The sequence below is a fragment of the Chrysemys picta genome, chromosome 6 (assembly GCF_011386835.1).
Source record: "Chrysemys picta bellii isolate R12L10 chromosome 6, ASM1138683v2, whole genome shotgun sequence".
Classification (NCBI taxonomy): Eukaryota; Metazoa; Chordata; order Testudines; family Emydidae; genus Chrysemys; species Chrysemys picta.
This window is the reverse complement of record NC_088796.1, coordinates 68,368,584-68,390,440: the sequence shown is the minus strand read 5'-3', so window position 1 is coordinate 68,390,440 and position 21,857 is coordinate 68,368,584. Positions and strand designations below refer to the sequence as shown.

Here is a 21,857-nt window from a genome sequence, read left to right as displayed (position 1 = left end):
AAAAATAAAGTGTAGAGGAAGAAGAGAAGGGGGCAAATGATAGAGGCCTGTGGAAACCCCACAGAAAGTTGGAGGGGGATGAGGATCATTTAAAGAACAAGTTTAAGGAGTGATTAGAGAATTAGGAAGAGAACCAGGAAAGGATAGTCATGGAATCAAGAGGACAAGATTTCAAAAAGAGCATGGTCAATGTTATTGAAGTCAGCTGACAGGTGGAGGCAGCTGAGGATGGAGTACTGGTGAGTTTTGACTAGGAAGAGATCATTGAGGATTTTGGCAAGAGTGGTTTCAATGGAGCACAAGCAGTGGAAGCCAGACTGAAAAAAGGTCTAGAATAGAATTGGAGGAGAGGAACTTCAGACAGCATCTGTAAGCAACTCATTCAACAATCTCAGAAATCAAAGGGAGAAGGGGTGGTAGCCAGAGAAGCAAGTGAGATCAAGGATGGGTTGTTTTATTTATTTTTTTAAGATGGACAATACAAAGCATAATTTTATTGTGAGAGGAAAGATCCAGAGCAGAGAGAGATTTAGGCCTGGTCTACACTACGGGTTTAGGTCGACTTTAGCAGCGTTAAACCAAATTAAGCCTGAACACGTCCACACAACGAAGCCCTTTCTTTCGACTTAAAGGGTCCTTTAAACCGGTTTCTTTACACCACCTCCGACGAGGGGATTAGCGATAAAACCGGACTTTGCGGGTCGGAATTGAGGTAGTGTGGACGGAATTCGACGTTATTGGCCTCCGGGAGCTATCCCACAGTGCTTCATTGTGACCGCTCTGGACAGCACTCTCAACTCAGATGCACTGACCAGGTAGACAGGAAAAGACCCGCGAATGTTTGAATTTCATTTCCTGTTTGCTCAGCGTGGAGAGCACAGGTGACCACGCAGAGCTCATCAGCACAGGTAACCGTGATGGAGTCCCAGGATCGCAAAAGAACTCCAGCATGGACCGAACGGGAGGTACGAGATCTGCTCGCCATATGGGGAGATGAAGCAGTGATAGCTGAACTCCGTAGCAGTAAAAGAAATGGAAAAGTATTAGAAAAGATCTCCAAGGCCATGAAGGACCGAGGCCATAACAGGGACACACAGCAGTGCCGCGTGAAAATTAAGGAGCTACGGCAAGCTTACCACAAAGCCAGAGAAGCAAACGGAAGGTCCGGGGCAGAGCCGCAAACTTGCCGCTACTACGCGGAGCTGCATGCGATCCTAGGGGGTGCAGCCACCACTACCCCAACCATGTGCTATGACTCTCTCACTGGAGAAACACACAGGGAAGACGGTTCGGGGAACGAGGAAGATGAGGATGGAGGTACTGTAGGTACCTCACAGCAGCAAGGAAGCGGAGAAACCGGTTTCCCCAACAGCCAGGATATGTTTGTGACCCTGGACCTGGAACCAGTAACCCCCGAACTCACCCAAGACCCTCAGGGCACACAGGAGACCTCTGGTGAGTGTAACTTTGTAAATATTTGTAAACATTACACACAAAAAAGCAAGCGTGTTTAATGATTAATTTGCCCTGGCAATCGCGGCCAGTACATCTACTGGAAAAGTCTGTTAACGTGTATGGGGATGGAGCGGAAATCCTCCAGGGACATCTCCAGAAAGCTCTCCTGGTTGAAATGGGGTGATTTTATTAAGGGGACATTCAGAGGCGCCCGTTCCTGCTCTTCTGAACAGAAATGTTCCCCGCTGTTAACCACGCGGTGGAGGGGAGGGGTGAAGTGATCATCCCAGAGAATCGTGTGTGTGTGTGGGGGGTGGTGGTTTACTTGTGTTTGTGCCGCATGTTAACCGGGAAACCGCAGCCCCTCCTTTTACATTGAAAACCCATTTTAAATGGACAACCCAATTCATCCTTGATATGGGAAATGCGCTGCTGTTTGCAACCTTTCCCGCATGTTAAGAAGGTTAAAAAAGCCAAAACACTGTGGCCTACCATGGCTGCCTGCAAGCCGAAATATGCGACCTTGTAATGAAAGAGTGTACCCATTGTTCTCTAAAATGTGTCTTTTTTAACCACCTCTCCCTTCTCCTCCACCAGCTGCAAATGTTTCTCCTTCGCAGAGGCTCGTGAACATTAGAAAGAGAAAACGGAGGACGAGGGACGATATGTTCACGGAGCTGCAGATGTCCTCCCACGCTGATAGAGCACAGCAGAATGCGTGGAGGCAGTCAATGTCGGAGATGAGAAAAGCCCAATATGAACGAGAGGAGAGGTGGCGGGCTGAATCGCGGGATGAACAGAGCAAGTGGCGGGCTGAAGACGATAGGTGGCGTCAGCTTGCAGACAGACGGCAAGAGTCAATGCTCCGTCTGCTGGAGCATCAAACTGATATGCTCGAGCGTATGGTTGAGCTGCAGGAAAGGCAGCAGGAGCAGAGACCGCCGCTACAGCCCCTGTGTAACCAACAGCCCTCCTCCCCAAGTTCCATAGCCTCCTCACCAAGACGCCCAAGAACACGGTGGGGGGGCCTCTGTCCACCCAGTCACTCCACCCCAGATGATCGCCCAAGCATCAGAAGGCTGGCCTTCAATAAGAGTTAAAGTTTTAAAATGCACTGTGTCCTTTTCCATCCCTCCTCCCCCCACCCATCCCAGGCTACCTTGGCAATTATCCCCCTACTTCTGTGAGGAACTAATAAAGAATGCATGAATGTGAAAAAACAATGACTTTATTGCCTCTGCAAGCGGTGCTCGAATTGGGGAGGGGATGGTGGGGTGGGGTGGTTGGTTTACAGGGAAGTAGAGTGAACCGGGTCGGGGGGGGGGGGGTTTGGAGGGTTCATCAAGGAGAAACAAACAGAAGTTTCACACAGTAGCCTGGCCAGTCACAAAACTCGTTTTCAAAGCCTCTCTGATGCGCACCGCGCCCTGCTGTGCTCCTCTAACCGCCCTGGTGTCTGGCTGCGCGTAATCAGCAGCCAGGCGAGTTGCCTCAACCTCCCACCCCGCCATAAAGGTCTCCCCCTTACTCTCTCAGATATTGTGGAGCACACAGCAAGCAGCAATAACAATGGGGATATTCTTTTCGCTGAGGTCTGAGCGAGTCAGTAAGCTGCGCCAGCGCGCTTTTAAACGTCCAAATGCACATTCCACCACCATTCGGCACTTGCTCAGCCTGTAGTTGAACAGGTCCTGACTCCTGTCCAGGCTGCCTGTGTACGGCTTCATGAGCCATGGCATTAAGGGGTAGGCTGGGTCCCCAAGGATCACGATAGGCATTTCAACATCCCCAACGGTCACTTTCTGGTCCGGGAAGAAAGTCCCTTCCTCCAGCTTTCGAAACAGAGCAGAGTTCCTGAAAACGCGAGCATCATGTACCTTTCCCGGCCATCCCATGTTGATGTTGGTGAAACGTCCCTTGTGATCCACCAGGGCTTGCAGCAGCATTGAAAAGTACCCCTTGCGGTTTACGTAGTCGGTGGCTTGGTGCTCCGGTGACAAGATAGGGATATGGGTTCCGTCTATGGCCCCGCCACAGTTTGGGAATCCCATTTCAGCAAAACCATCCACTATTGACTGCACGTTGCCCAGAGTCACTACCCTTGCTATCACCAGGTCTTTCATTGCCCTGGCAAATTGGATCACAGCAGCCCCCACCGTAGATTTGCCCACTCCAAATTGATTCCCGACTAACCGGTAGCTGTCTGGCGTTGCAAGCTTCCACAGGGCTATCGCCACTCGCTTCTCAACTGTGAGGGCTGCTCTCATCTTGGTATCCTGGCGTTTCAGGGCAGGGGAAAGCAAGTCACAAAGTTCCATGAAAGTGCCCTTACGCATGCGAAAGTTTCGCAGCCACTGGGAATCGTCCCATACCTGCAGCACGATGCGATCCCACCAGTCTGTGCTTGTTTTCCGGGCCCAGAATCGGCGTTCCACGGCATGAACCTGCCCCAGTGACACCATGATTTCCACATTGCTGGGGCCTGTGCCTTGTGAGAGGTCTATGTCCATGTCAATTTCCTCATCACTCTCGTCGCCGCGCTGCAATCGCCTCCTTGGCTGGTCCGGGTTTCGCCTTGGCATGTCCTGGCTCTGCATATACTCCAGGACAATGCGCGTGGTGTTCATAGTGCTCATAATTGCCGCGGTGATCTGAGCAGGCTCCATGATCCCAGTGCTAGCTATGGCGCCTGGCTGGTCAGAAAAAAGGCGCGAAACTAGTATCTGATGGACCAGGAGAAGGAGGGAGGGAGGGCCGAGTGACGACATGGCGTACAGGAACAGGGAATTAAAATCAAGAAAGGTGGCTGTGCATCAGGGAGAAACACAAACAACTGTCACACAGAATGGTCCCCCCAAAGATTAAACTGAAAACCCTGGGCTTAGCAGGCCGTTGATTTCACTGAGGAAGGGGAAGCAAATGAATACAGAACAAATCTATTTTTTACATCTTAAGCTGGCAGCCGACGGTGCAGCATGAGTGATAGCCTCTCCAGTATGATGACGACGGTTACCAGTCATAATATACCATCGTCTGCCAAAAGGCAAGGGGCTGCTGCTGTGTAGCAATGCAGCCCCACGTCTGCCAGCCCCATGTCCGCCAGCACCCAGCATCGCCCTCGGCCTCTTCTGGGTGCTTAGCAGACAATACTGGGCAATTGGCAGAAAATAGTATATTACGACTGGTAGCCATCATCATCGAAACAGTAGCATGTCTGCCCAGGTGGCCATGATTGACAGCCACTCCAGTACGACGATGATGGATACCAGTCACAATATACCATCTCCTGGCAAGGGGCTGGTGCAATGCAGCCCTACGGCTGCCAGCCCCACGGCTATTACTCATGCTACACCGTCTACCGCCAAAAGGCAGTTAGCAGCTGCTGCTGTGTAGCAATGCAGTCCCACGTCTGCCGGCACCCAGAGGACATATGGTGACGGTGAGCTCAGCTGAGCTGAGCGGGCTCCATGCTTGCCGTGGTATGTTGTCTGCACAGGTAACCCAGGTAAAAAGGCGCGAATCTACTGTCTGCTGTTGCTGTGACGAGGGGGGAGGGGCCTGACGACATGTACCCAGAACCGCCCGCGACACTGTTTTGCATCATCCGGGCATTGGGATCTCAACCCAGAATTCCAAGGGGCGGCGGAGACTGCGGGAACTGTGGGATAGCTGTGGGATAGCTACCCATAGTGCAATGCTCCGGAAGTCGACGCTAGCCTCGTACTGTGGACGCGGTCCGCCGACTAGAGCACCTAGAGCATTTTATGTGGGGGGACACACAATCGGCTGTATACAACCGGTTTCACTAAAACCGGCTTCTATAAATTCGAACTAATTTCGTAGTGTAGACATACCCTAAGAAAGAGAAAAGTAAAGGAGGAGATATGAGTGGGCATGAGGGAGATCAAAAGATGGGATGGGGTGTAGTTACTGGGCAGGGTTAGAGATAGAGAAAAGGTGAGAAACTTGTGTGCTAAGAGAAGCAGGAGACAATTGTAGGAGGGAAAGGAAAGGCAAGCTGAGGGGGAAGGTCATTTAATAGTTTGTTTTTCTCTTGCAGGAAATCAGTGAGATCCTGTATGGAGGGAGAAGTGACGGCAGGAAGAGGAGAGGGAGTGCATAAAGGGTTCAGAAAAGATGGCTGGGATTGAGGACATGGGATTCACTCAAGTTAGAAACAGTGTTGCTCAGTTCAGAAGATTGCTTAACTGAAATAAGAGTGAATGAATTTGTAGTGGAGGAAGCCAGCCTGGTCACAGGATTTCCATCAGAGAAGCAACATGGAGCAAGAGCAGGAGCAGAAGAGAGGCCCAAAAAAGTCAAGGGTGGAGGATAGTGAAGCATGGAGAGAATCAACAACCATATCAATAGAAGAAAGGACAGAGGATGGGGAGGATAGGGCTGAGAGCAGATTAGAAGTCTACAATGCTGAGGGACTGGAAGTCATGGACAGGCTGAGTGACAGGTCGGGGGGGGGGGGGGAGAGAGTTGATGGGAGAGGGTGAAAGATCCAACGATGGTTGAAGATGGAGCATTCAGCAACAGAGAAATTGGAGAGAGTGCTGTGTTTGGTGAAGACCAAATAAATTGAATGGCCCTTTTGGTGAGTGGAAGAGTTGAATCAGGGCTTCAGGTCAAATGGTCAAATGAAGAAGTGAGGACAAGGAAATATGCATCTAAGGGGTCAGATGGGCCATCAGCATGGAAGCTGAAGGATTAATGTAGGGGACTGAGGGGAGGAAGAGAGCCAGGAGTCTAAATCAAAGAGGAAGACTGATGAGGGATGAGTTGGGTGGACAATACATAACAGGAACATGGAGGAAGAGAGGAGAGTCGGAGGCAGTACTGTTCAAAAGAGGAAAAAGTCTGGTCCAGAGAAGAGAATGTAAGAGAAGGTGATGCCTCCATAAAAGAGGGTAGTTGCATAGGCGAGGTCAGATAGAGGGATCCAGGTCTCTCATAGCCAAGAGCTGGAAAGAGAGAGATACGAAGCCGTCATGAACAGCTTTGGGTGGTTTTTTGTTTGTTTGTTTAAACAGACATAGAATGGGCATTCCAGACACAACAAGAGAAGGGAAGGAAGGAATGAGGAGTGAGCTTAGGAATGGCACAAGAGGGGTGGAAATGGGTCACCCATCACTATCGCTCCCTGAATTTCACTTTCAATCAAGAGTTTTTAATCAACTTTCAGAATTTCCAAAGGCAGTAATGTCTGAATTATAAATTAATTCCATAAAAACCCAGTCAGGTCAGAAATTGCCCAGGTAAAATTGCCTGGGCAAATTCAGTACTAACATTAAACCAGATGCAGTGACTAAGGCAAGAATATGCAGTGAATGGATACAGAAAAAATATTTGTAATGTTAATTTAAGAGACTACTATAATACTGAAATGAGTAGACCTCTTACTTCTGCAGCACCTATTGCTATTTTACTCACTTTCCTCTCTTTCTCCACTGCCCCCACCACATAATCTGCCATCACCATTCACACCCCCTACTAAGTTCCACAAGATAAATCCTAACAATATGTGCAATTCTCACAGACCTAATAAGATCCATAGGAAGTCAGCATCTTAGGAGCTCTACATAAGGGGAATACTGGGTTTATCTGGAGACTGGGAACAGGAAACACAGCAATGTGAGGTGGCATCTTCCAGCCCATCCCCTGGTTCACATCCCACCATGAAATACATAAATAATGTTGCCAACTCTTGTGATTTTAATGAGAGTCTTGATATTTGTTCTTTTTATCAGAGTCCCAGCTCTTGGAGTTTTATGATTACATGAGAATATCAGATTTATTTATTTAAGTTTCTAGCCCACGTCTTTGTAAAGAAGTTTGAAAATGTGAAAAATGCACCTTTTCAGGTTAAAAAACAGAAGACAAATACTTCCCCCCCCTTTTTTTTAGTCTCATGATTTTTAAACCAATCATAATTTTGGAGGAGAACCTGACATGCTTTTTGATCACTTTGGGTTGGCAATAATGGGGAAATCTCTTAAACTTAATCTTCTACTCTACGTTCTCAAGATAGATGGAGCAAACCAACTCATTTGAGAACTTTAATTTTGGTGGAAAGTTCTTATTCTATTTAGAAGCCCCTCAAGTGATCAGTTTACATTTTCAGGACTATCCCTACAAATTAAATGGACAGAGGCTTGCTTCCCTCCCCCCTTTTCTTTTTTTAAGGGTAGCTTAAGATCACTGTAAGAGATTACCCTATTGTCATTAATAAAAATGTTGATACTTTCTTTAAATTTGATTGTTCTCAAATAAAAAAGTAGTCCTTGCACTAGAGTTCATCTAAGGAGGACAATATTTTTTTATTGCTACAGAGTGTTGCCAAAAACATCAAGGATTTAAAAAAAAAAAAATCTGATAAACACCTCAATTCCTAGAGGTCCTAATCAAGGAACCCATTATCATATGCACATAGAATCTTTCTGTAAACTATCTTAGCTTCAGGCCCAACTTATCAATGTTGAGGCCAACATAACTTTGTGTGTTGGGGAAGTACAACTTAGGCTTAAAATGAAGACTTAATTGCAACTTGAACTATGGAGCAGCTACTATTTGATCCTAATATATATACACGGATATTTTTATTTGGTTCTTTGCCAAAAATGCAGTTGTCTTATATGCAGCCTGTCTCCAATTCCCTGAAAAAAAACTAATTAAAAATTATGAAAAAATGTAAGTATAACCACCGTCATCCAGCATAATATTAAAAATAAGATAACTTTAAGAAATGTATACTTCTAGCAATGAAGCTTCAAGTTTACATATATTTAAGCGCATCATTAAGAGTTACAAAACTCTACAAATATAGTATATATCAGCAAATAATACAGATGTTCAAACCTTTTAACAGCATCCTTTTTTTGGCTATCTATTCCATCCCACCACTTTGAAAAGTAAGAGATTTCAGACCACATGAACTTCCTCTTGTTGTCTTCTTGCAGTTTTACCACCATGTTGTTTAGGATATGTTGTGTCTGATCTCTGAAGTAGTCATCAAAAGTCTTCAACCAACCTAAGTTAAAAATAAGAATACATGGCATAAAATCTAAGTTTAAATGGTCCTATCTAAAGATTTCATCCCATCAGAAAAAGGGTTAGTTTTAAACATTATTGTGTAGCACACATTTAAATGCTCAAACCTATCATACTGTGGGCTATTTTGCAGTGCTAGACTTTAATAAGCATTAGGAATCCTCCTAAGCTGTTTTAAAGTCTGTGTCAATTTTTTGGTTTTGGTTTTACAATTTTTATACCTTGTTTTTTCTTTAAAAAACATGCTCAACTTAAAAACCTAACATTCCAGCCTGTAGTACCATATTTACATAAAGATAAATTGTCAAACGGCTCAGTTACAAAAGAGTCTTGTAGTTTTAGCATAATCCATGATGAAGTTATTGCTAGGGTAAGGAATTTGGTTATAGTGGCAGGGGAACACGAAAAAAAATAAGAAGGAAACACAAAAAGGAAAGGTTTAAACAGAGAAGGCCTGAAGCTTAATATTTGAAGCAGAAATGACCACTTAAAAAAATGTAAGCACCACAAAGAAAGAATTTAAACTACTGACCCCTGTAGCCTCCTCTGCCTAGAAACCTTCAGCTACTGCCTCTTTTTGGTGGGACACCATCACCAAGGAAACACACCAAAATGCACTGCAGGCATTGATTCTGGGAAAGGAAATAAGTTGCTTGGGCCCTAGGCAGTGCGATTCTTCCCACCAGCTCAGTGTTCAAGCCCTCCCTGACCACTCCCCCATCAAGGCTTAAAGGGCAGGGAAGAAGTTTCCAATAGCTCACCCATCAGGTTTGCAGAGAGGGGATCTGAAAAAACCCAGCAAGCCACACTCCCTCCCTCCCTCTTTCCCTCCCCCTCCACCTACACACACACACACACACCTAACGCTTAAGAAGGAGAAGTACACTCAAATCCTCCTCTTATCTAAAAGATGTGAGGTGGGGCTGGATTAAAGATGCCCCAGCTTCACCCTACATCCATGGCTGGAGAGGAAGGTGAAGAGCCCTGTGTTTTCCCCTAGAAAAAGGGTGAAGAGGAACATAGCCAAGTACCAGTGACTTATACTATATGGCTTTTAAGAGAAGCTAAACACAGATACTGAGGGAAAGGATTTATTGCTAAAGGTAACTGGCAATGGAAGATGTGCTTTGTGGATGCATATCAATTCTACCAGCATAAAACACGAAGTGGAGAGTGAGGAAAAAGGATGCTCTGCAGGAGGAGCTTAACCACCTGCTTAGGCCTCAAGTAGGGCTGTGAACAGTCAGGATGTGCATTATTTAAATAGAAAATTGCCTGTCCCATACTAAACAAGTACGGGACACCTTTTATCCCATATTTCAATATAATAAAAACTGGTTTGCATAATGATATTTTTAATATTACCTTACCTGCCAGTGATACAAAGTTTGCAAAATTAGACAATTTAGTAATGCAAAATCAGTCCCATGATTTACTGAACCGATGTACCTACAGTGCAGAGGTTCCCAAACTATGGGGCGTGGCCCCCTGGGGGGGTGAAGGCAATAAGGTTATTGGGGGGCACAAAGACCTGATGGAGCGGCACTGAGAGGCTGGTCAGGAGGGTGTTCTGTCCAGCCGGAAAAGCAGACAGGGCTCTGTGCAGATGGCCTTAGCTGCCAGAACCAGGCTCCCTGCCCACCTCGCTCCTCCACTGCTGCAGCTGCCACCAACCAGCAATTATGTTCCCCTCCTGGGGGCGTTGGCAGAGAGACTGTGAGCGGGAAATGGAAAGTTATATCCCGCACGTACTGACCCCCCCCCCGCCAGACAGAGCCCCATCCTGACCCTGGCCCTTCACCACAGCTCCGGGGCACACAGCCCCATCCACTTGCCCTGTTAGACACAGCCGGCAGTGACAGCAGACAGGGAGACACTCAAGGGCTGGAGTCAGCAGGGAGCCCTGTCCAGCAGGGGGGCCATTACTCATGAATGCATCTTCTGCTCCCCTCCCAATCTTGCCCCTTCAGTGCTCCCTTGTTCAATTCCGGAGCTGGATCCCAGCAGCCAAGACAGTCTGACTGCTTCAGGGCGCAGAAGGGTTCCTCAACTGCCACATGGTTAGTTCTCCCCACCTTCTGTGGTTCTGGGCATCCCACCCCTGGCCCCCATGGGTACAGGATACTCCTACCCCTTATGCGTACTAAGAAAACAGTCCTGTATTTTTGAAATACAATGTTGGTAATCCTAGAAGGGAGGGCATCTTGCCATGAGATTCTTAACCCCCTCCCCAAAGACCCCATGAAAGTGCACAGGGAAATACTTCATATTGCTCCCTTTCACAGGCCCTGCTGGGAGCATGGTTTCTTCACCCCCTTTCCCAGGGTGAACAAGGAAGGGAGATGATCTCTATCTACCTAGAACACAAGTAGTCTCTTCCTTTTCCTGATGTCTGTAGCTGCAATGTATATTGCTGTACAGTGATGACAAAGGAAAGCAACAGGTGGCTTTGGAGTGAAAACAGCAGCTGCAGAGCACCCCTCAAGAGTAAGCAACAGATGAGAAACTTGTCTCTGTAATGTTTAAACACTAAAGGGGATTTTTCATCAAAAACCCCACAACTCAACACACTAGTCCAATACAGCTCTGGCAATACTAGCATTAAATATTGCTTCAAGGCCAGCAAATTAATACAAAAGAGTATTTTAGTGTGTGACATCAAACAGAAAACCAACTATCCAAAAAAGCTTCCTTTTTACTAAACAGATCTTCTCTGTCCAGGTATTCAGATCCTATGTACTTATCTTAGTGATTCAAATATTTTTTTAAAATAAAGTTTTACTTCTGTTAGTATTGCAGAGCCAATACATTTTGGCAAAAATAAGCTAATTCTTTTCCAGTTCACACATCCAAATTGTTGACTAAGTTTCATATGCAAAACTTTTATTATTGGTGATGTATGATAGCCACAAAGACTAAAACTTGACTTTCAGGTTTCAGATAAAGTTTGCAGAGCTGGCAGTTGGGGTGGGGGGAGGGGAAGGGGAAAGACATCTTTTTACTCATAAATTGAGTAAAGGTTTTTTTTTTTAAGGTCACAGAGGAAAAAGAGAACCACCCTCAGTGCCAGTTTTCAGAGTGTAATAGCACTTTTGTGGTTTCCTTATGCAGCAGCATCTCTTTAAAGCCTCAACTAGGATTATAGCTAAGCTTTTTTTAATCATATTTAAAATCTAAAGGAATCACCCCACAATTCTAAATTTTAATAGATTTAGAAGTAGGGGCCTAAGCTGTTTGACAGGGTCACTTGGTGGAGGGAAAGTACATCTTACAAGAAAAAAGTAATTAAAATAAGATTGCTTAAAAACTAAATATAAAACATACAAATTGTTTGAGATTGCAACAGTTTAACAAAAGTAGACAGTGAATTATTATAGGCAATACTTGCAAGGAGACTGAAAAAGGAAAAGCAACAAACCAGAAAAATTTCTTATTTTCTCTAACTTGCTACTTTTATCAGAGCTATAATTTGCTGTGAAATACATCCATTCCAGAGAATGTTTTGTTGTGAATTTTTCCATGCAGTAGGAAGTGGGTTCAGAATTATTAATTCATTTTCCTTTCACATTTCAACAATCAAAGACAAATATTTCAAAGATATTTATGTGAACCAGCACACCACTAGAGGACTATGAATTAAGAACTGTTTACACCATGAAGTTCTTCTGGAATAGTTAGAAATATTACCAAGATCCCTTCTAGTCCTATGATTACCATATCACACAATTAATAGAGAATGGATTGGAAGATAGCTGGTTACACTTTTTCCTATACACAGTAAAACTGGCACAATATAATAGTAAATTAACTTTTATAGATGCTATACAATAGAGTAATCAAGAAGTTTTTTTATGTTGAATTATATTTTATACATTAATGCAAAACTTAATACATTAATATGAGACCAACTAAAAAAAATGAACAAGTGGTGTGTATTCAGCAAAAGAAGCTGCATGTCCGGTATTACAATGGAACAGCAGCAACCCTGAAAGCATTGTGTAAAACGTCTGGCTTTAAACTAGCCCTTAAACCCTCTCTGTAGCTCACAAAACTAAACATTCAAAAGCCCCTAAAAATAGAATTAGAAATACTCCCCTTGAATTTTTGATAATACCGGGAATACTGACAAGCACTCCTAGACTTCGTTACAAACCCTCATAACTGTCCCTTTTCTGAAATTCTGGAAACATGTCTTACACTTTTTGGTATCCTATAACTAATCTTGGCCCCTACAATGTCCCCCCACCACTAGGCCCTGTGGGTAACATAGGGGATGCATACAAAATTTAGTATTATTTTAACCTGTTCACTTTCCCATCATAAAGTGAGATTACTCAGCCTGTGCAGGGTTGCCAACTCTCCAGTATTGTCCTGGAGTCTCAAGGAATTAAAGATTAATCTTTAATTAAAAATGTCATGTGATGAAATCTCCAGGAATACATCCAACCAAAAACTGGCAATCCTAGCAGTAACTGCAGTTCTTCGAGAGGTGTATCTCTACGGGTACTCCAGTTCAGGTGTGCATGTGCCCCACCCATCTTTGATAAAACATTTTCATTAGCAGTGTCAGTTTGGTCCGTGCATGCACTGCTGATATCCTCGTGTCCCGCACTGAGGCTATACCAGGCTGTGCGGGTAAACTGCCCTCAGTTCCTTCTCCATTGCCAAGTTTCAGAAGGAAACATCAAATCAGAAGGAAAAGAGGGCTGGTAGAGGTGTCTCTCCCTATGGGAAATCCACTAAGAACTACAATTACTGCACAGGATATTTCTTCGAATAGTGTCCCTATGGATGCTCCACCTCAGGTGACTCCTGAGCAAGATCCCCATAAGGAAAAGAGAGTTTTGGAATAAAGTCCAAAACATAGCAAAAGAACTGCATTGCCAACTCCCCCACTTCAGATCTAGAGGAATCAATTAAGGCATAAGCCTGGAGACGATATGTACTGAGGACCTGTAACAGCTCTGCAGATCTCAGACACTAGGACATTTTTAATTAGAGCCATAGATGTAGACAATGGAGTGAGCTGACACACCAGAAGAGGGTGGAACACTAGCAGTACTGTAACAATTAATAATACACGCAGTAATCCATTTAGATAGTCTTTGGGTAAGAACAGCACAACCTTTACATCTGTCGACAAAAGAACAGTTTAGTAGACATTCAAAATGATTTAGCCCTATCTGGATAGAAGGCCAACATCCTTCCAACATCTAGAGTATGGAAGGATATCTCCAGACTGGAATTACATGATTTTGCAAAGGAAACTGGTAGGTAAAGGATCTGATCCAGGTGAAACTAAGGAGACATTTTAGGAAGAAACCTGGAGTGTAGCCTTAAGGAAAGCTTGTCCTTACAGAATATTGTGAAAGGAGGTGTGACAGGTTCCCCACCCTTCAGGGTGCTGCCTGGAACTGTATTATCACTGAGCCCGCCTGACCCACCAGTCTGGGCTCCCCTTTCACCCTGTAACGCTGTGACAAGCTGCACAAACACTCCCGGTCTCACACTTTCACCAGCACACAGGTAGGGACACACCCAGCTGCAGAAACACACAATGAAATCAGCTCTGCATTGAAAGGCTCAGCTAAGGAATTGCCCAGTACTCAAGTGCACATTCCCCCCCAGAGGATAAACCCAAAAATTGTACTGTCTTGCACTGTACAGAGAATTGTACAGCATAAGCTCATGAAATTCGGCCCCCTCCCTCAATGTGGGGAGGGATATACACAGCTTTCTGCCCCAAGTTATGATTTACACACACACACTGGTTTTAGACAAAAGAAAAAAGTTTAATCACTTAAAATCTATCTTTTGTAGTTAATATAAGGGACAGCAAACAGACCAAAGCAGATTACCTAGCAAATAAAACAAAAACGACATCTAAGCTTAACGCACTAACAAAATCGATATGAGCAGCAATTCTCGCTCTAAACGTTGTTCTAGGCAGTTTGCAGAGAGTCTTGAAGGCAAGCTGCACTTGCTTGCAGCTTAAAACTCCAGATATTCCATTCACAGGCTAGACCACCCTCTAGCCTGGGTTCAGTCCTTTTGTTTCTCAGGTGTTTCTAGCAGTCTTCTTTCTTGGGGGGCAGAGGGAGTCAGAGAAGAATGAACCACAATGTCACTCCCCTGCCTTAAATAGTTTTTGCATATGGCAGGAATCCTTTGTCTCCCAGTTTGATTCCCACCCCCGGTCAGTGGAAAAACACTAGTATTATCATGGAGTCCAGTACCAGGTGACTTGGTCACATGCCCCTGTAGGGTCAGGCAGCCATTGCTCGGAGACTATTTGCAGTGTCCCCAGGAAGGCTTCTCAGGAAGGCTACCCGGTGGGTGATTAGCATCTTTTAAGACCTATTGTTCTCCCTAATGGCCCTTCCCAGCGAGCCATCTAGACTGATTTCACTCTGTCTGGTGGGAGTTCCCCAGATGTAAACACATTTGTAGTAGATGCATAGGAATATTGTCTAATTTCAGATATGAAAATAATACATGCATACAAATAGGATAATCATATTCAGTAAATCATAACCTTTTCAATGATACCTCACATGATCTATCTTGTATAAAATACATCATAGTTAGGCTATAATCATATTATGACAATATTTCCATGAAGAATATGGGGCATCAATGTAATAGCCACTAAGAAGGCTCTTCTCAAACAAATACAGTAAGGAACAGATCACCATCAGTTCAAAAGGAGATTCCATGAGATTTTTAAGAACCAAATTAAGATCCCAAACTGGGATGGGGACTTTCACCTGAGAGAAAAGATTTTTTCAGACCTTTCATGAACCTTACAGTTGTAGGATGAACAAATAGCGAGAGCCCTCAATCGTCTGCAAAGCTATTAAGTAAGGCAGCCAAAGGAACCTTGAGAGAATTAAGTGGCCCATTTTCTTTAATCTAGAACAAAAGGAAGTGAGGCAGATTCAGAAACAGCCTTCTGGAATTCACACCAGTGTCTAAATTTTCTCCACTTTGGAAAGTGAATATTTCTGACAGACTCTTTTCTGTTATTTAATAATATCTGCTGTACCTCTGCAGAACAGGACAATTCTAACCCCGCAAACCCTGGAGGAGCCACAACTTGAGGCAGTGATTACTCAGATTGTGATGAAGCAGTCAACCGGTGTACTGGGAAAGGAGCTGAGGAGTGATTGGAAGATTTATCACTGGACAAAGAGCTAGGTGAAACAGATAAGGAAACCATGCCTGCCTTGACCACATCTGGGTTATTAAGATAACTCTGGCCTTATTCTATTTTGTTCACCACTCTGAGAATCAGAAGCTTTGGGACAAATGTACAGAACAGCTACTTTGTCCAAATGAAGAGGAAAGTATCCCCCAAGTAACGCAATCTTAACACCCTCCCCCCCCCCCCCCAGAATAGAATAGATGGCAATTTGTTTGTAGCTGTGGCAAAGAGGTTCACTTTTGGTAATCCCCACGTTTGAAATACGCTGACAAGAAGCTGGGAATCCAACAACTCCCATTTATAGTCTTGGGAAAAAACACCTGCTGAGAGCATTGGCTGTGACATTTTGACTGCCCAGGAGATGCACTGCTGAAATTCCATGCAATATTTTATGCACTAGTTCCATAACCTTATTGCTTTGGCAGAAGGGGAAGAGAATCTCACTCTTCCCTGCCAACTAATATAAAACACGCCGGACATGTTCTCTGTCATGACTCTGATAGACATAAAACAAAGGCAAGTATTTCTGACCACTCTGAGATCCAATAGGTTGATGTGGAGGGTGGGTTCTTAGGGGTGACCTTCTGCTCTGTACTGTTAGAGCATCGAGGTGCATTCCCCATCCTAACAAAGATGTATTCATGCTTACAATTACCACTGGTGTTGGTTGGAGGAAGGGGAGTTGTAATGGGAGAAGCAACACCCTAATGAGTAAAAGGGGCTGCACCTCAATACATCAGGAGGGATGAGTAATCTGTTCTGCACCTGTATAAGAATAGGTCTGGAAGTGCACATCGTCGTCCAGCCTAGGGGGCAGTGGAGTGTCCCGCCACTGACTGAGCTGTGTCCATTGCCAGGGGGCACATATTCGTTTGACAATAAACCTGGCCGGGTGCCTTCGTACCTTACTAGAGTCTGTGGTCTTTGCGGGTTCTCAGGGGGTCTGAGGTGTCAGCTATCTGCACAGAGCTGGGGCAGCACACAGAGGGAACATGCACACAGCCGACTGTTATCATCAAACAAGAGCAGAGCACCACACCGGTAGCTACTGACAACACCACCTAAAGTGCAGCACCCATTGGGTCACTAATCAAACAACAATATTAGGGAACTATGCCAAGACAAGACCAGGTTTACACCAGAAAAGGTTTGCTAGTATTCCTCCTACTGTAGATTGGAGTTATGCCAGCAAAAAAAAAAAAAAAAAAAAAAAAAAGTGCTTTTGTCGATTGAGCTTATGCCAGTTACCGGAGCAAAAAAAGCTATACCAGCAAAAACACTTTTTTGCCAGTATAATTGTGTTTACACTTGGGCTTTTGACAGTATAAAAATGTAGCAAAAAAGAGTAACACCTCTAAGCAACATTACTATCCCAGTAAACGTTTCTAGTGTAGACCTGGTCTTAGCCTGTATTGCTGTATCAGCAACTTCCCATTTGTATCCAAATGGGAATGTGGGTCTGCACTGTTAAATTGCTTAACTGGTAATTGGTGTTGCTTTTGTGGTTTTGTGTCAGGTGAAGTATGTTGTAACCTTAAACTTTTTAAACAATACAAACATTTTTTTCTGGAAGTACTCTCAACATACCCCTGCACAGGCCTGCACCTCCCAACTTGCCACAACTTTCAATCAAATCCATGCCTGTAGGATATTCAGCAGAGATAGCCCAAGCATCAGGTTAAAGTGCGCTTCATAAGGAATATAAAGTTTTAAGATAGCAGATACTGTTTCTACTATTCCAGTTTCCCTATTCCTGCTCTCTGGTCAGCTCCTCTCAAGATCGTAACCCAGTCTCCATCCCCTACTTCAAGTCAGAGATAGTAAACAAGAGAAAAAAATTGCCTAACATCCACTGCTCTGCCCATTTTTCATCTTATAAACGAAGTCCCAGGCCAAAATCTAAGCATAGGTTACTTTCTCATTTTCATGATGTTTATTACCATTGGTAGTCAATACTGTTTCTAGCTACATCACAAGCAACATCAAATATTTGTCTTATAATATTTTTGATGATGAATTGATGCTTCAGAACCTAAGCTTTCATTTTAAAAGAATGCAGTGTTCCTAACCTTCTAAATGTGAATCTACCATGCAGTGCTGTCTGCAAGAGTCCGCACACAGCCTTAAAAAAAAAAAAAAAAAAAAAAGTGTTCACTGCCTCCTACATTCAATGAATGGTTAATATGAAACCAAAATATGGCCATTTAAAACGTCAACAATGTTAACTTTTTCATTATTGATTGTTTTAGCAGAAACATCCAACTGCATTGTGTGGGCAGCATGCATAGGGTAAGGGAAAATGCAGTCATACAAGAGGCTTGTCGTTCCTAATCCTAATAATAAAACTTGCTTCAAAGAGAAAGTTGACATTATGCATAACTTGAGTACTTTATCATTTATCAGACTAATGCACTCAAGACACTTTTCTTCTAGCTAGTGGGTTGCCCATTTCTCCTTTTTTTAGATCTTTAAAGTCATTCAAATTCAATTTCAGTGAACCTTAGAGTTCAAACATAACAGTACTAACAGCTTCCATTGATCAAGGTAATTTGTACAAGTAATTTTTTTTATAATCTTGTACTTTTATCTGAACTAAATGAATTAAAAAAAGCATACTTTTGAATTTCACTTAGAGGACGACAACTTCCCAAAAAGCAAGACAGATTACCTCCTCAGAAATGTGGCTCTTTTCTCTGTCAAATACGTCAAACTAAAAAGTGTACCACTAAATTTATCAACAATCCACAGCATGTAATCATTTTGTAAAGTTATCTTTATAGTCCATTGGATAAGACTAAAATACCACCAACTCTTAGCAGAATACATAAACATTAAATATACACCTCTACCCAGATACAGCGCTGTCCTCAAGAGCCAAAAAAAAAAAAAAAAAAATCTTACCGCGTTATAGGTGAAACCGTGTTATATCGAACTTGCTTTGATCCGCCGGAGTGCGCAGCCCTGTCTCCCCGGAGCACTGCTTTACTGCATTATATCCTAATTCGTGTTATATCGGGTCGCGTTATATCGGGGTAGAGGTGTACTTGACAGTCGGAAAAGCCAAAGAGGCCAAGATTAGGGACTAAAAGGAAGAGGTCTCAGTTTCCGGTAACTACATTAATGCTTCAAGATGAATGTGAAAGCCTCAAGATATAAATGTCCTCAAAAAAAGGACTAATAATGAGTTCTTGTCAGTCTACGCATGAAATGCTCAACACTAGGTCCTTGTCCACACTCCCATATAAACCATCTGGAGCATGGTTGCCTAGCTGATCAGATTTCGTATACACAAATGAGAATGATCACCATAAATGTAGTAAGCAGTTCAAGTAAGATGGCCTCCTAAAGGTGGAAAAATATCTACATTATCACAGAAGTAAGTTTAATGTTTTAGCTGGCATAGCTAAAATGACAAGACTGGACAATTCAACATAAGCACTTGTGTGATTTAATCAAGCTCCCTTTTCTGAAAGTTTCAAAATTGGGCACAAATGTTCTGCCTTACTTTTGAAGTCCCATAACATTGTCATCTTTACATTTCATATAAACTTTCAGCAGCATAGTCAAAGTAGGTAAAACCAGGTCAGATAAAACAAAGTAGCTACTATTTTACAAATAGCTTCTGATAGCATCAAACATTTGTTTATTTTGTAAATGATGGGTGTTGGCCCTTATTTTATGAGTCAACAGAATCAAGAAATTCAGTGGACAGGAATCAGGATTTCACTGTTGCATCTGAAGAACCACTAGCTGCAATAACACAACCTAGAGAAAACAGTAAGATTACCACTCATGAGGAGGCTAGCCTATGGTAAAATAAATAAATAAAAATTAAAAGATTCTGGCAAGAGTTTTACCTTCCAGTTTATACTCAGTCAGTGAGGAAAACGGAAGCAAAGGAGAAAATTAATTGGAACATCACTACGTTCCAGTATTAGTTGTAGTAAGCTGGAAACTGGATGTTTTGATAGATCACTTAAAGCTCCTCTAGAAAATATCTTGGAAGTAATGCCCATTAGCTAGGGGGGGGAAAAAACACTCCTGTTGAAAGAGTATGACATCAACTTTAACTTTCTGGACAGGTGGTATGCCCTAACTTGAGAATCATTCCATAGTCACCTGCTATGGTTGTGTGTTCTGCTAAGAGTTGGTGGTACTTTAATCTTACCCAATGAACTATAAAGATAACATCACAAAAAGATTACATGCCATAGATTATTGATAAATTTAGTGGTACACTTTTTAGTTTGAAGTATTTGACAAAGAAAAGTGCCACACTTCTGAGGATGTAAGCTGTATTCCGCTTCAAATGTGTATCTAGGCATTCAGTGACCAGATATTTAACCAAGAGCAAAATCTCTGTTGTAAGTGTGAAAGGCCAGAGAGATTTCTTCTCTAGAATTTTTATGTGATAGATTCATGGGCCTTTGGTCATGACAAATGAAAACCGCCCAGAATTACAGATTTGTATTTCCAAGAAGAAACAGCTTGTCTAGTTTCCAAATAGATTCTCACCCTTGTTCCGCCAAAGAAACATTGTCACTAATAAGAGAATTCTGATCCTGAGTATTATAGATTTTAAAGAAAAGAAAGCTTTTGAAGGATTCATTCAGCAGCCATTTCACACTTCTGAGTCTAGAACTGTAAGCAGAAGCTTTATCCCGCTCCCTCCTCCCTCCAGCCCAGTTCAGTGGAGCTCGGGCGGGCTCAGGCATCAGTCCCCCCTCTTGGAGTCATGTAGTAATTTTTATTGTCAGAAGTGGGTTGTGGTGCAATGAAATTTGAGAACCCCTAGTCTAGAAAACATTATCCATGAGGAAAGATTGAAAAAATTGGGTTTGTTTAAAGGGAAGACTAAGGGGGGATGACGACATGATAACAGTATTCAAGTACATAGAAGGTTGTTACAAGAAGATGGGAAGAAAATTGTTCTCGTTCACCTCTGAGGATAGGACAAGAAGCAATGAGCTAAAATTGCAGCAGGAGACAGTTAGGTTGGACAATAGGAAAAACTTCCTGTCAGGGTAGTTAAGCACTGGACCACATTACCTAGGGAGGTTGTGGAATCTCCATCACTGGAGGTTTTTAAAGAGCAAGTTAGACAAACATCTATCAAGGATGGCCTAGAATCTGATAATACTTAGTCCTATCTTGAGTGCAGGGGACTGGACTAGAAGACCTCTCAAGGTCCCTTCCAGGCCTACACTTATGTTTCTAAGTTTTGTACCTTGGTAAATTGCCTTGAGCTCTATTGATGTATAGCTAGGTATTCTTATCAATACCTGTTCACAGTAATGTTTCAACTGCAAACTTACAACTGCCTAAGTGACAATTAACTCCTATCCACATTTATCTGTCTGTTAAAATGAACTAGGAAATTCACTGACAAAAAATGAAGGTTGCCTGGTAGCATATTGTCCCTTTCCAAAATGCTGAGTGCAGAAAAACTCAAACTTCTGAAAACCAGGAAATACAGATTAGTGTATGCAGGGTTGGGCAACTGACAAGCCAAATAACATCAAAAAAGGTCAAATATTTTAAAGCGGTAATTTATTACAACAACAACAAAAAGAAGACAGACTAGGGTCTCAAATAGGCGTAGCCTTAGCTAGGTACTTATGCCTAATTACAAAAACAAAGTTACTCAACAGTTATTTTAACTCAAAAAAATGCAAGACAATTAAATGAAGTTTTTAAAAGTGGAAGAATAATTACTTTTTAGCAATGTTAAGTCAGCATTTAAATGCATTATTCAAGACTGAACAGTTACCAAAGAAAGAAAATTACACAGAAAAAAAATGTAGCCATTATAAAAGAAAAGGTCATTTTTAAATGCACTTAATGCTAAGCACACAGGAGGCCAACTCTTCAAACAGCTTAATGGTTGTGAACCCTCCTCTCCACCCTTCCACATTCGCACCCCTCTGAGTTAATATCAGTGTTTGCCTAGGTCAGTTTAGACTGTAAACTCTTTCAGGCAGGAACTGTGTCTTTTAAACTTGTTTAATGTGCTTTGTAAGCCACTGTGTATATAGATGACCTAGTATACAAATAAAGATAAAAATACATAATGTTGATTCTAGAAATTTCTACCCAATCAAGATGCTCAGCTTTCAATTAGTTGAACATTTTCCCAAAAGGT

The 21,857-nt window shown here is 43.0% G+C and overlaps 2 protein-coding genes across 2 annotated transcripts in view; one reads left to right on the top strand and one right to left on the bottom strand.

Annotated features, from left to right (window-relative positions):
- The window catches only part of MAN2A1 (mannosidase alpha class 2A member 1), a 225,035-nt gene that overhangs the window by 159,024 nt on the left and 44,154 nt on the right, over window positions 1-21,857 (bottom strand). Inside the window, 1 exon segment of the mRNA XM_065599246.1 lies at window positions 8,320-8,491. Within this exon segment, the coding sequence (XP_065455318.1) occupies window positions 8,320-8,491 (172 nt within the window).
- LOC135984317 (uncharacterized) lies at window positions 542-2,641 on the top strand. Its single transcript, XM_065599247.1, has 2 exons — window positions 542-1,455; window positions 2,053-2,641. The coding sequence occupies exons 1-2, from the start codon at window positions 918-920 to the stop codon at window positions 2,553-2,555; spliced, it is 1,041 nt and encodes a 346-aa protein (XP_065455319.1). The 5' UTR covers window positions 542-917; the 3' UTR covers window positions 2,556-2,641.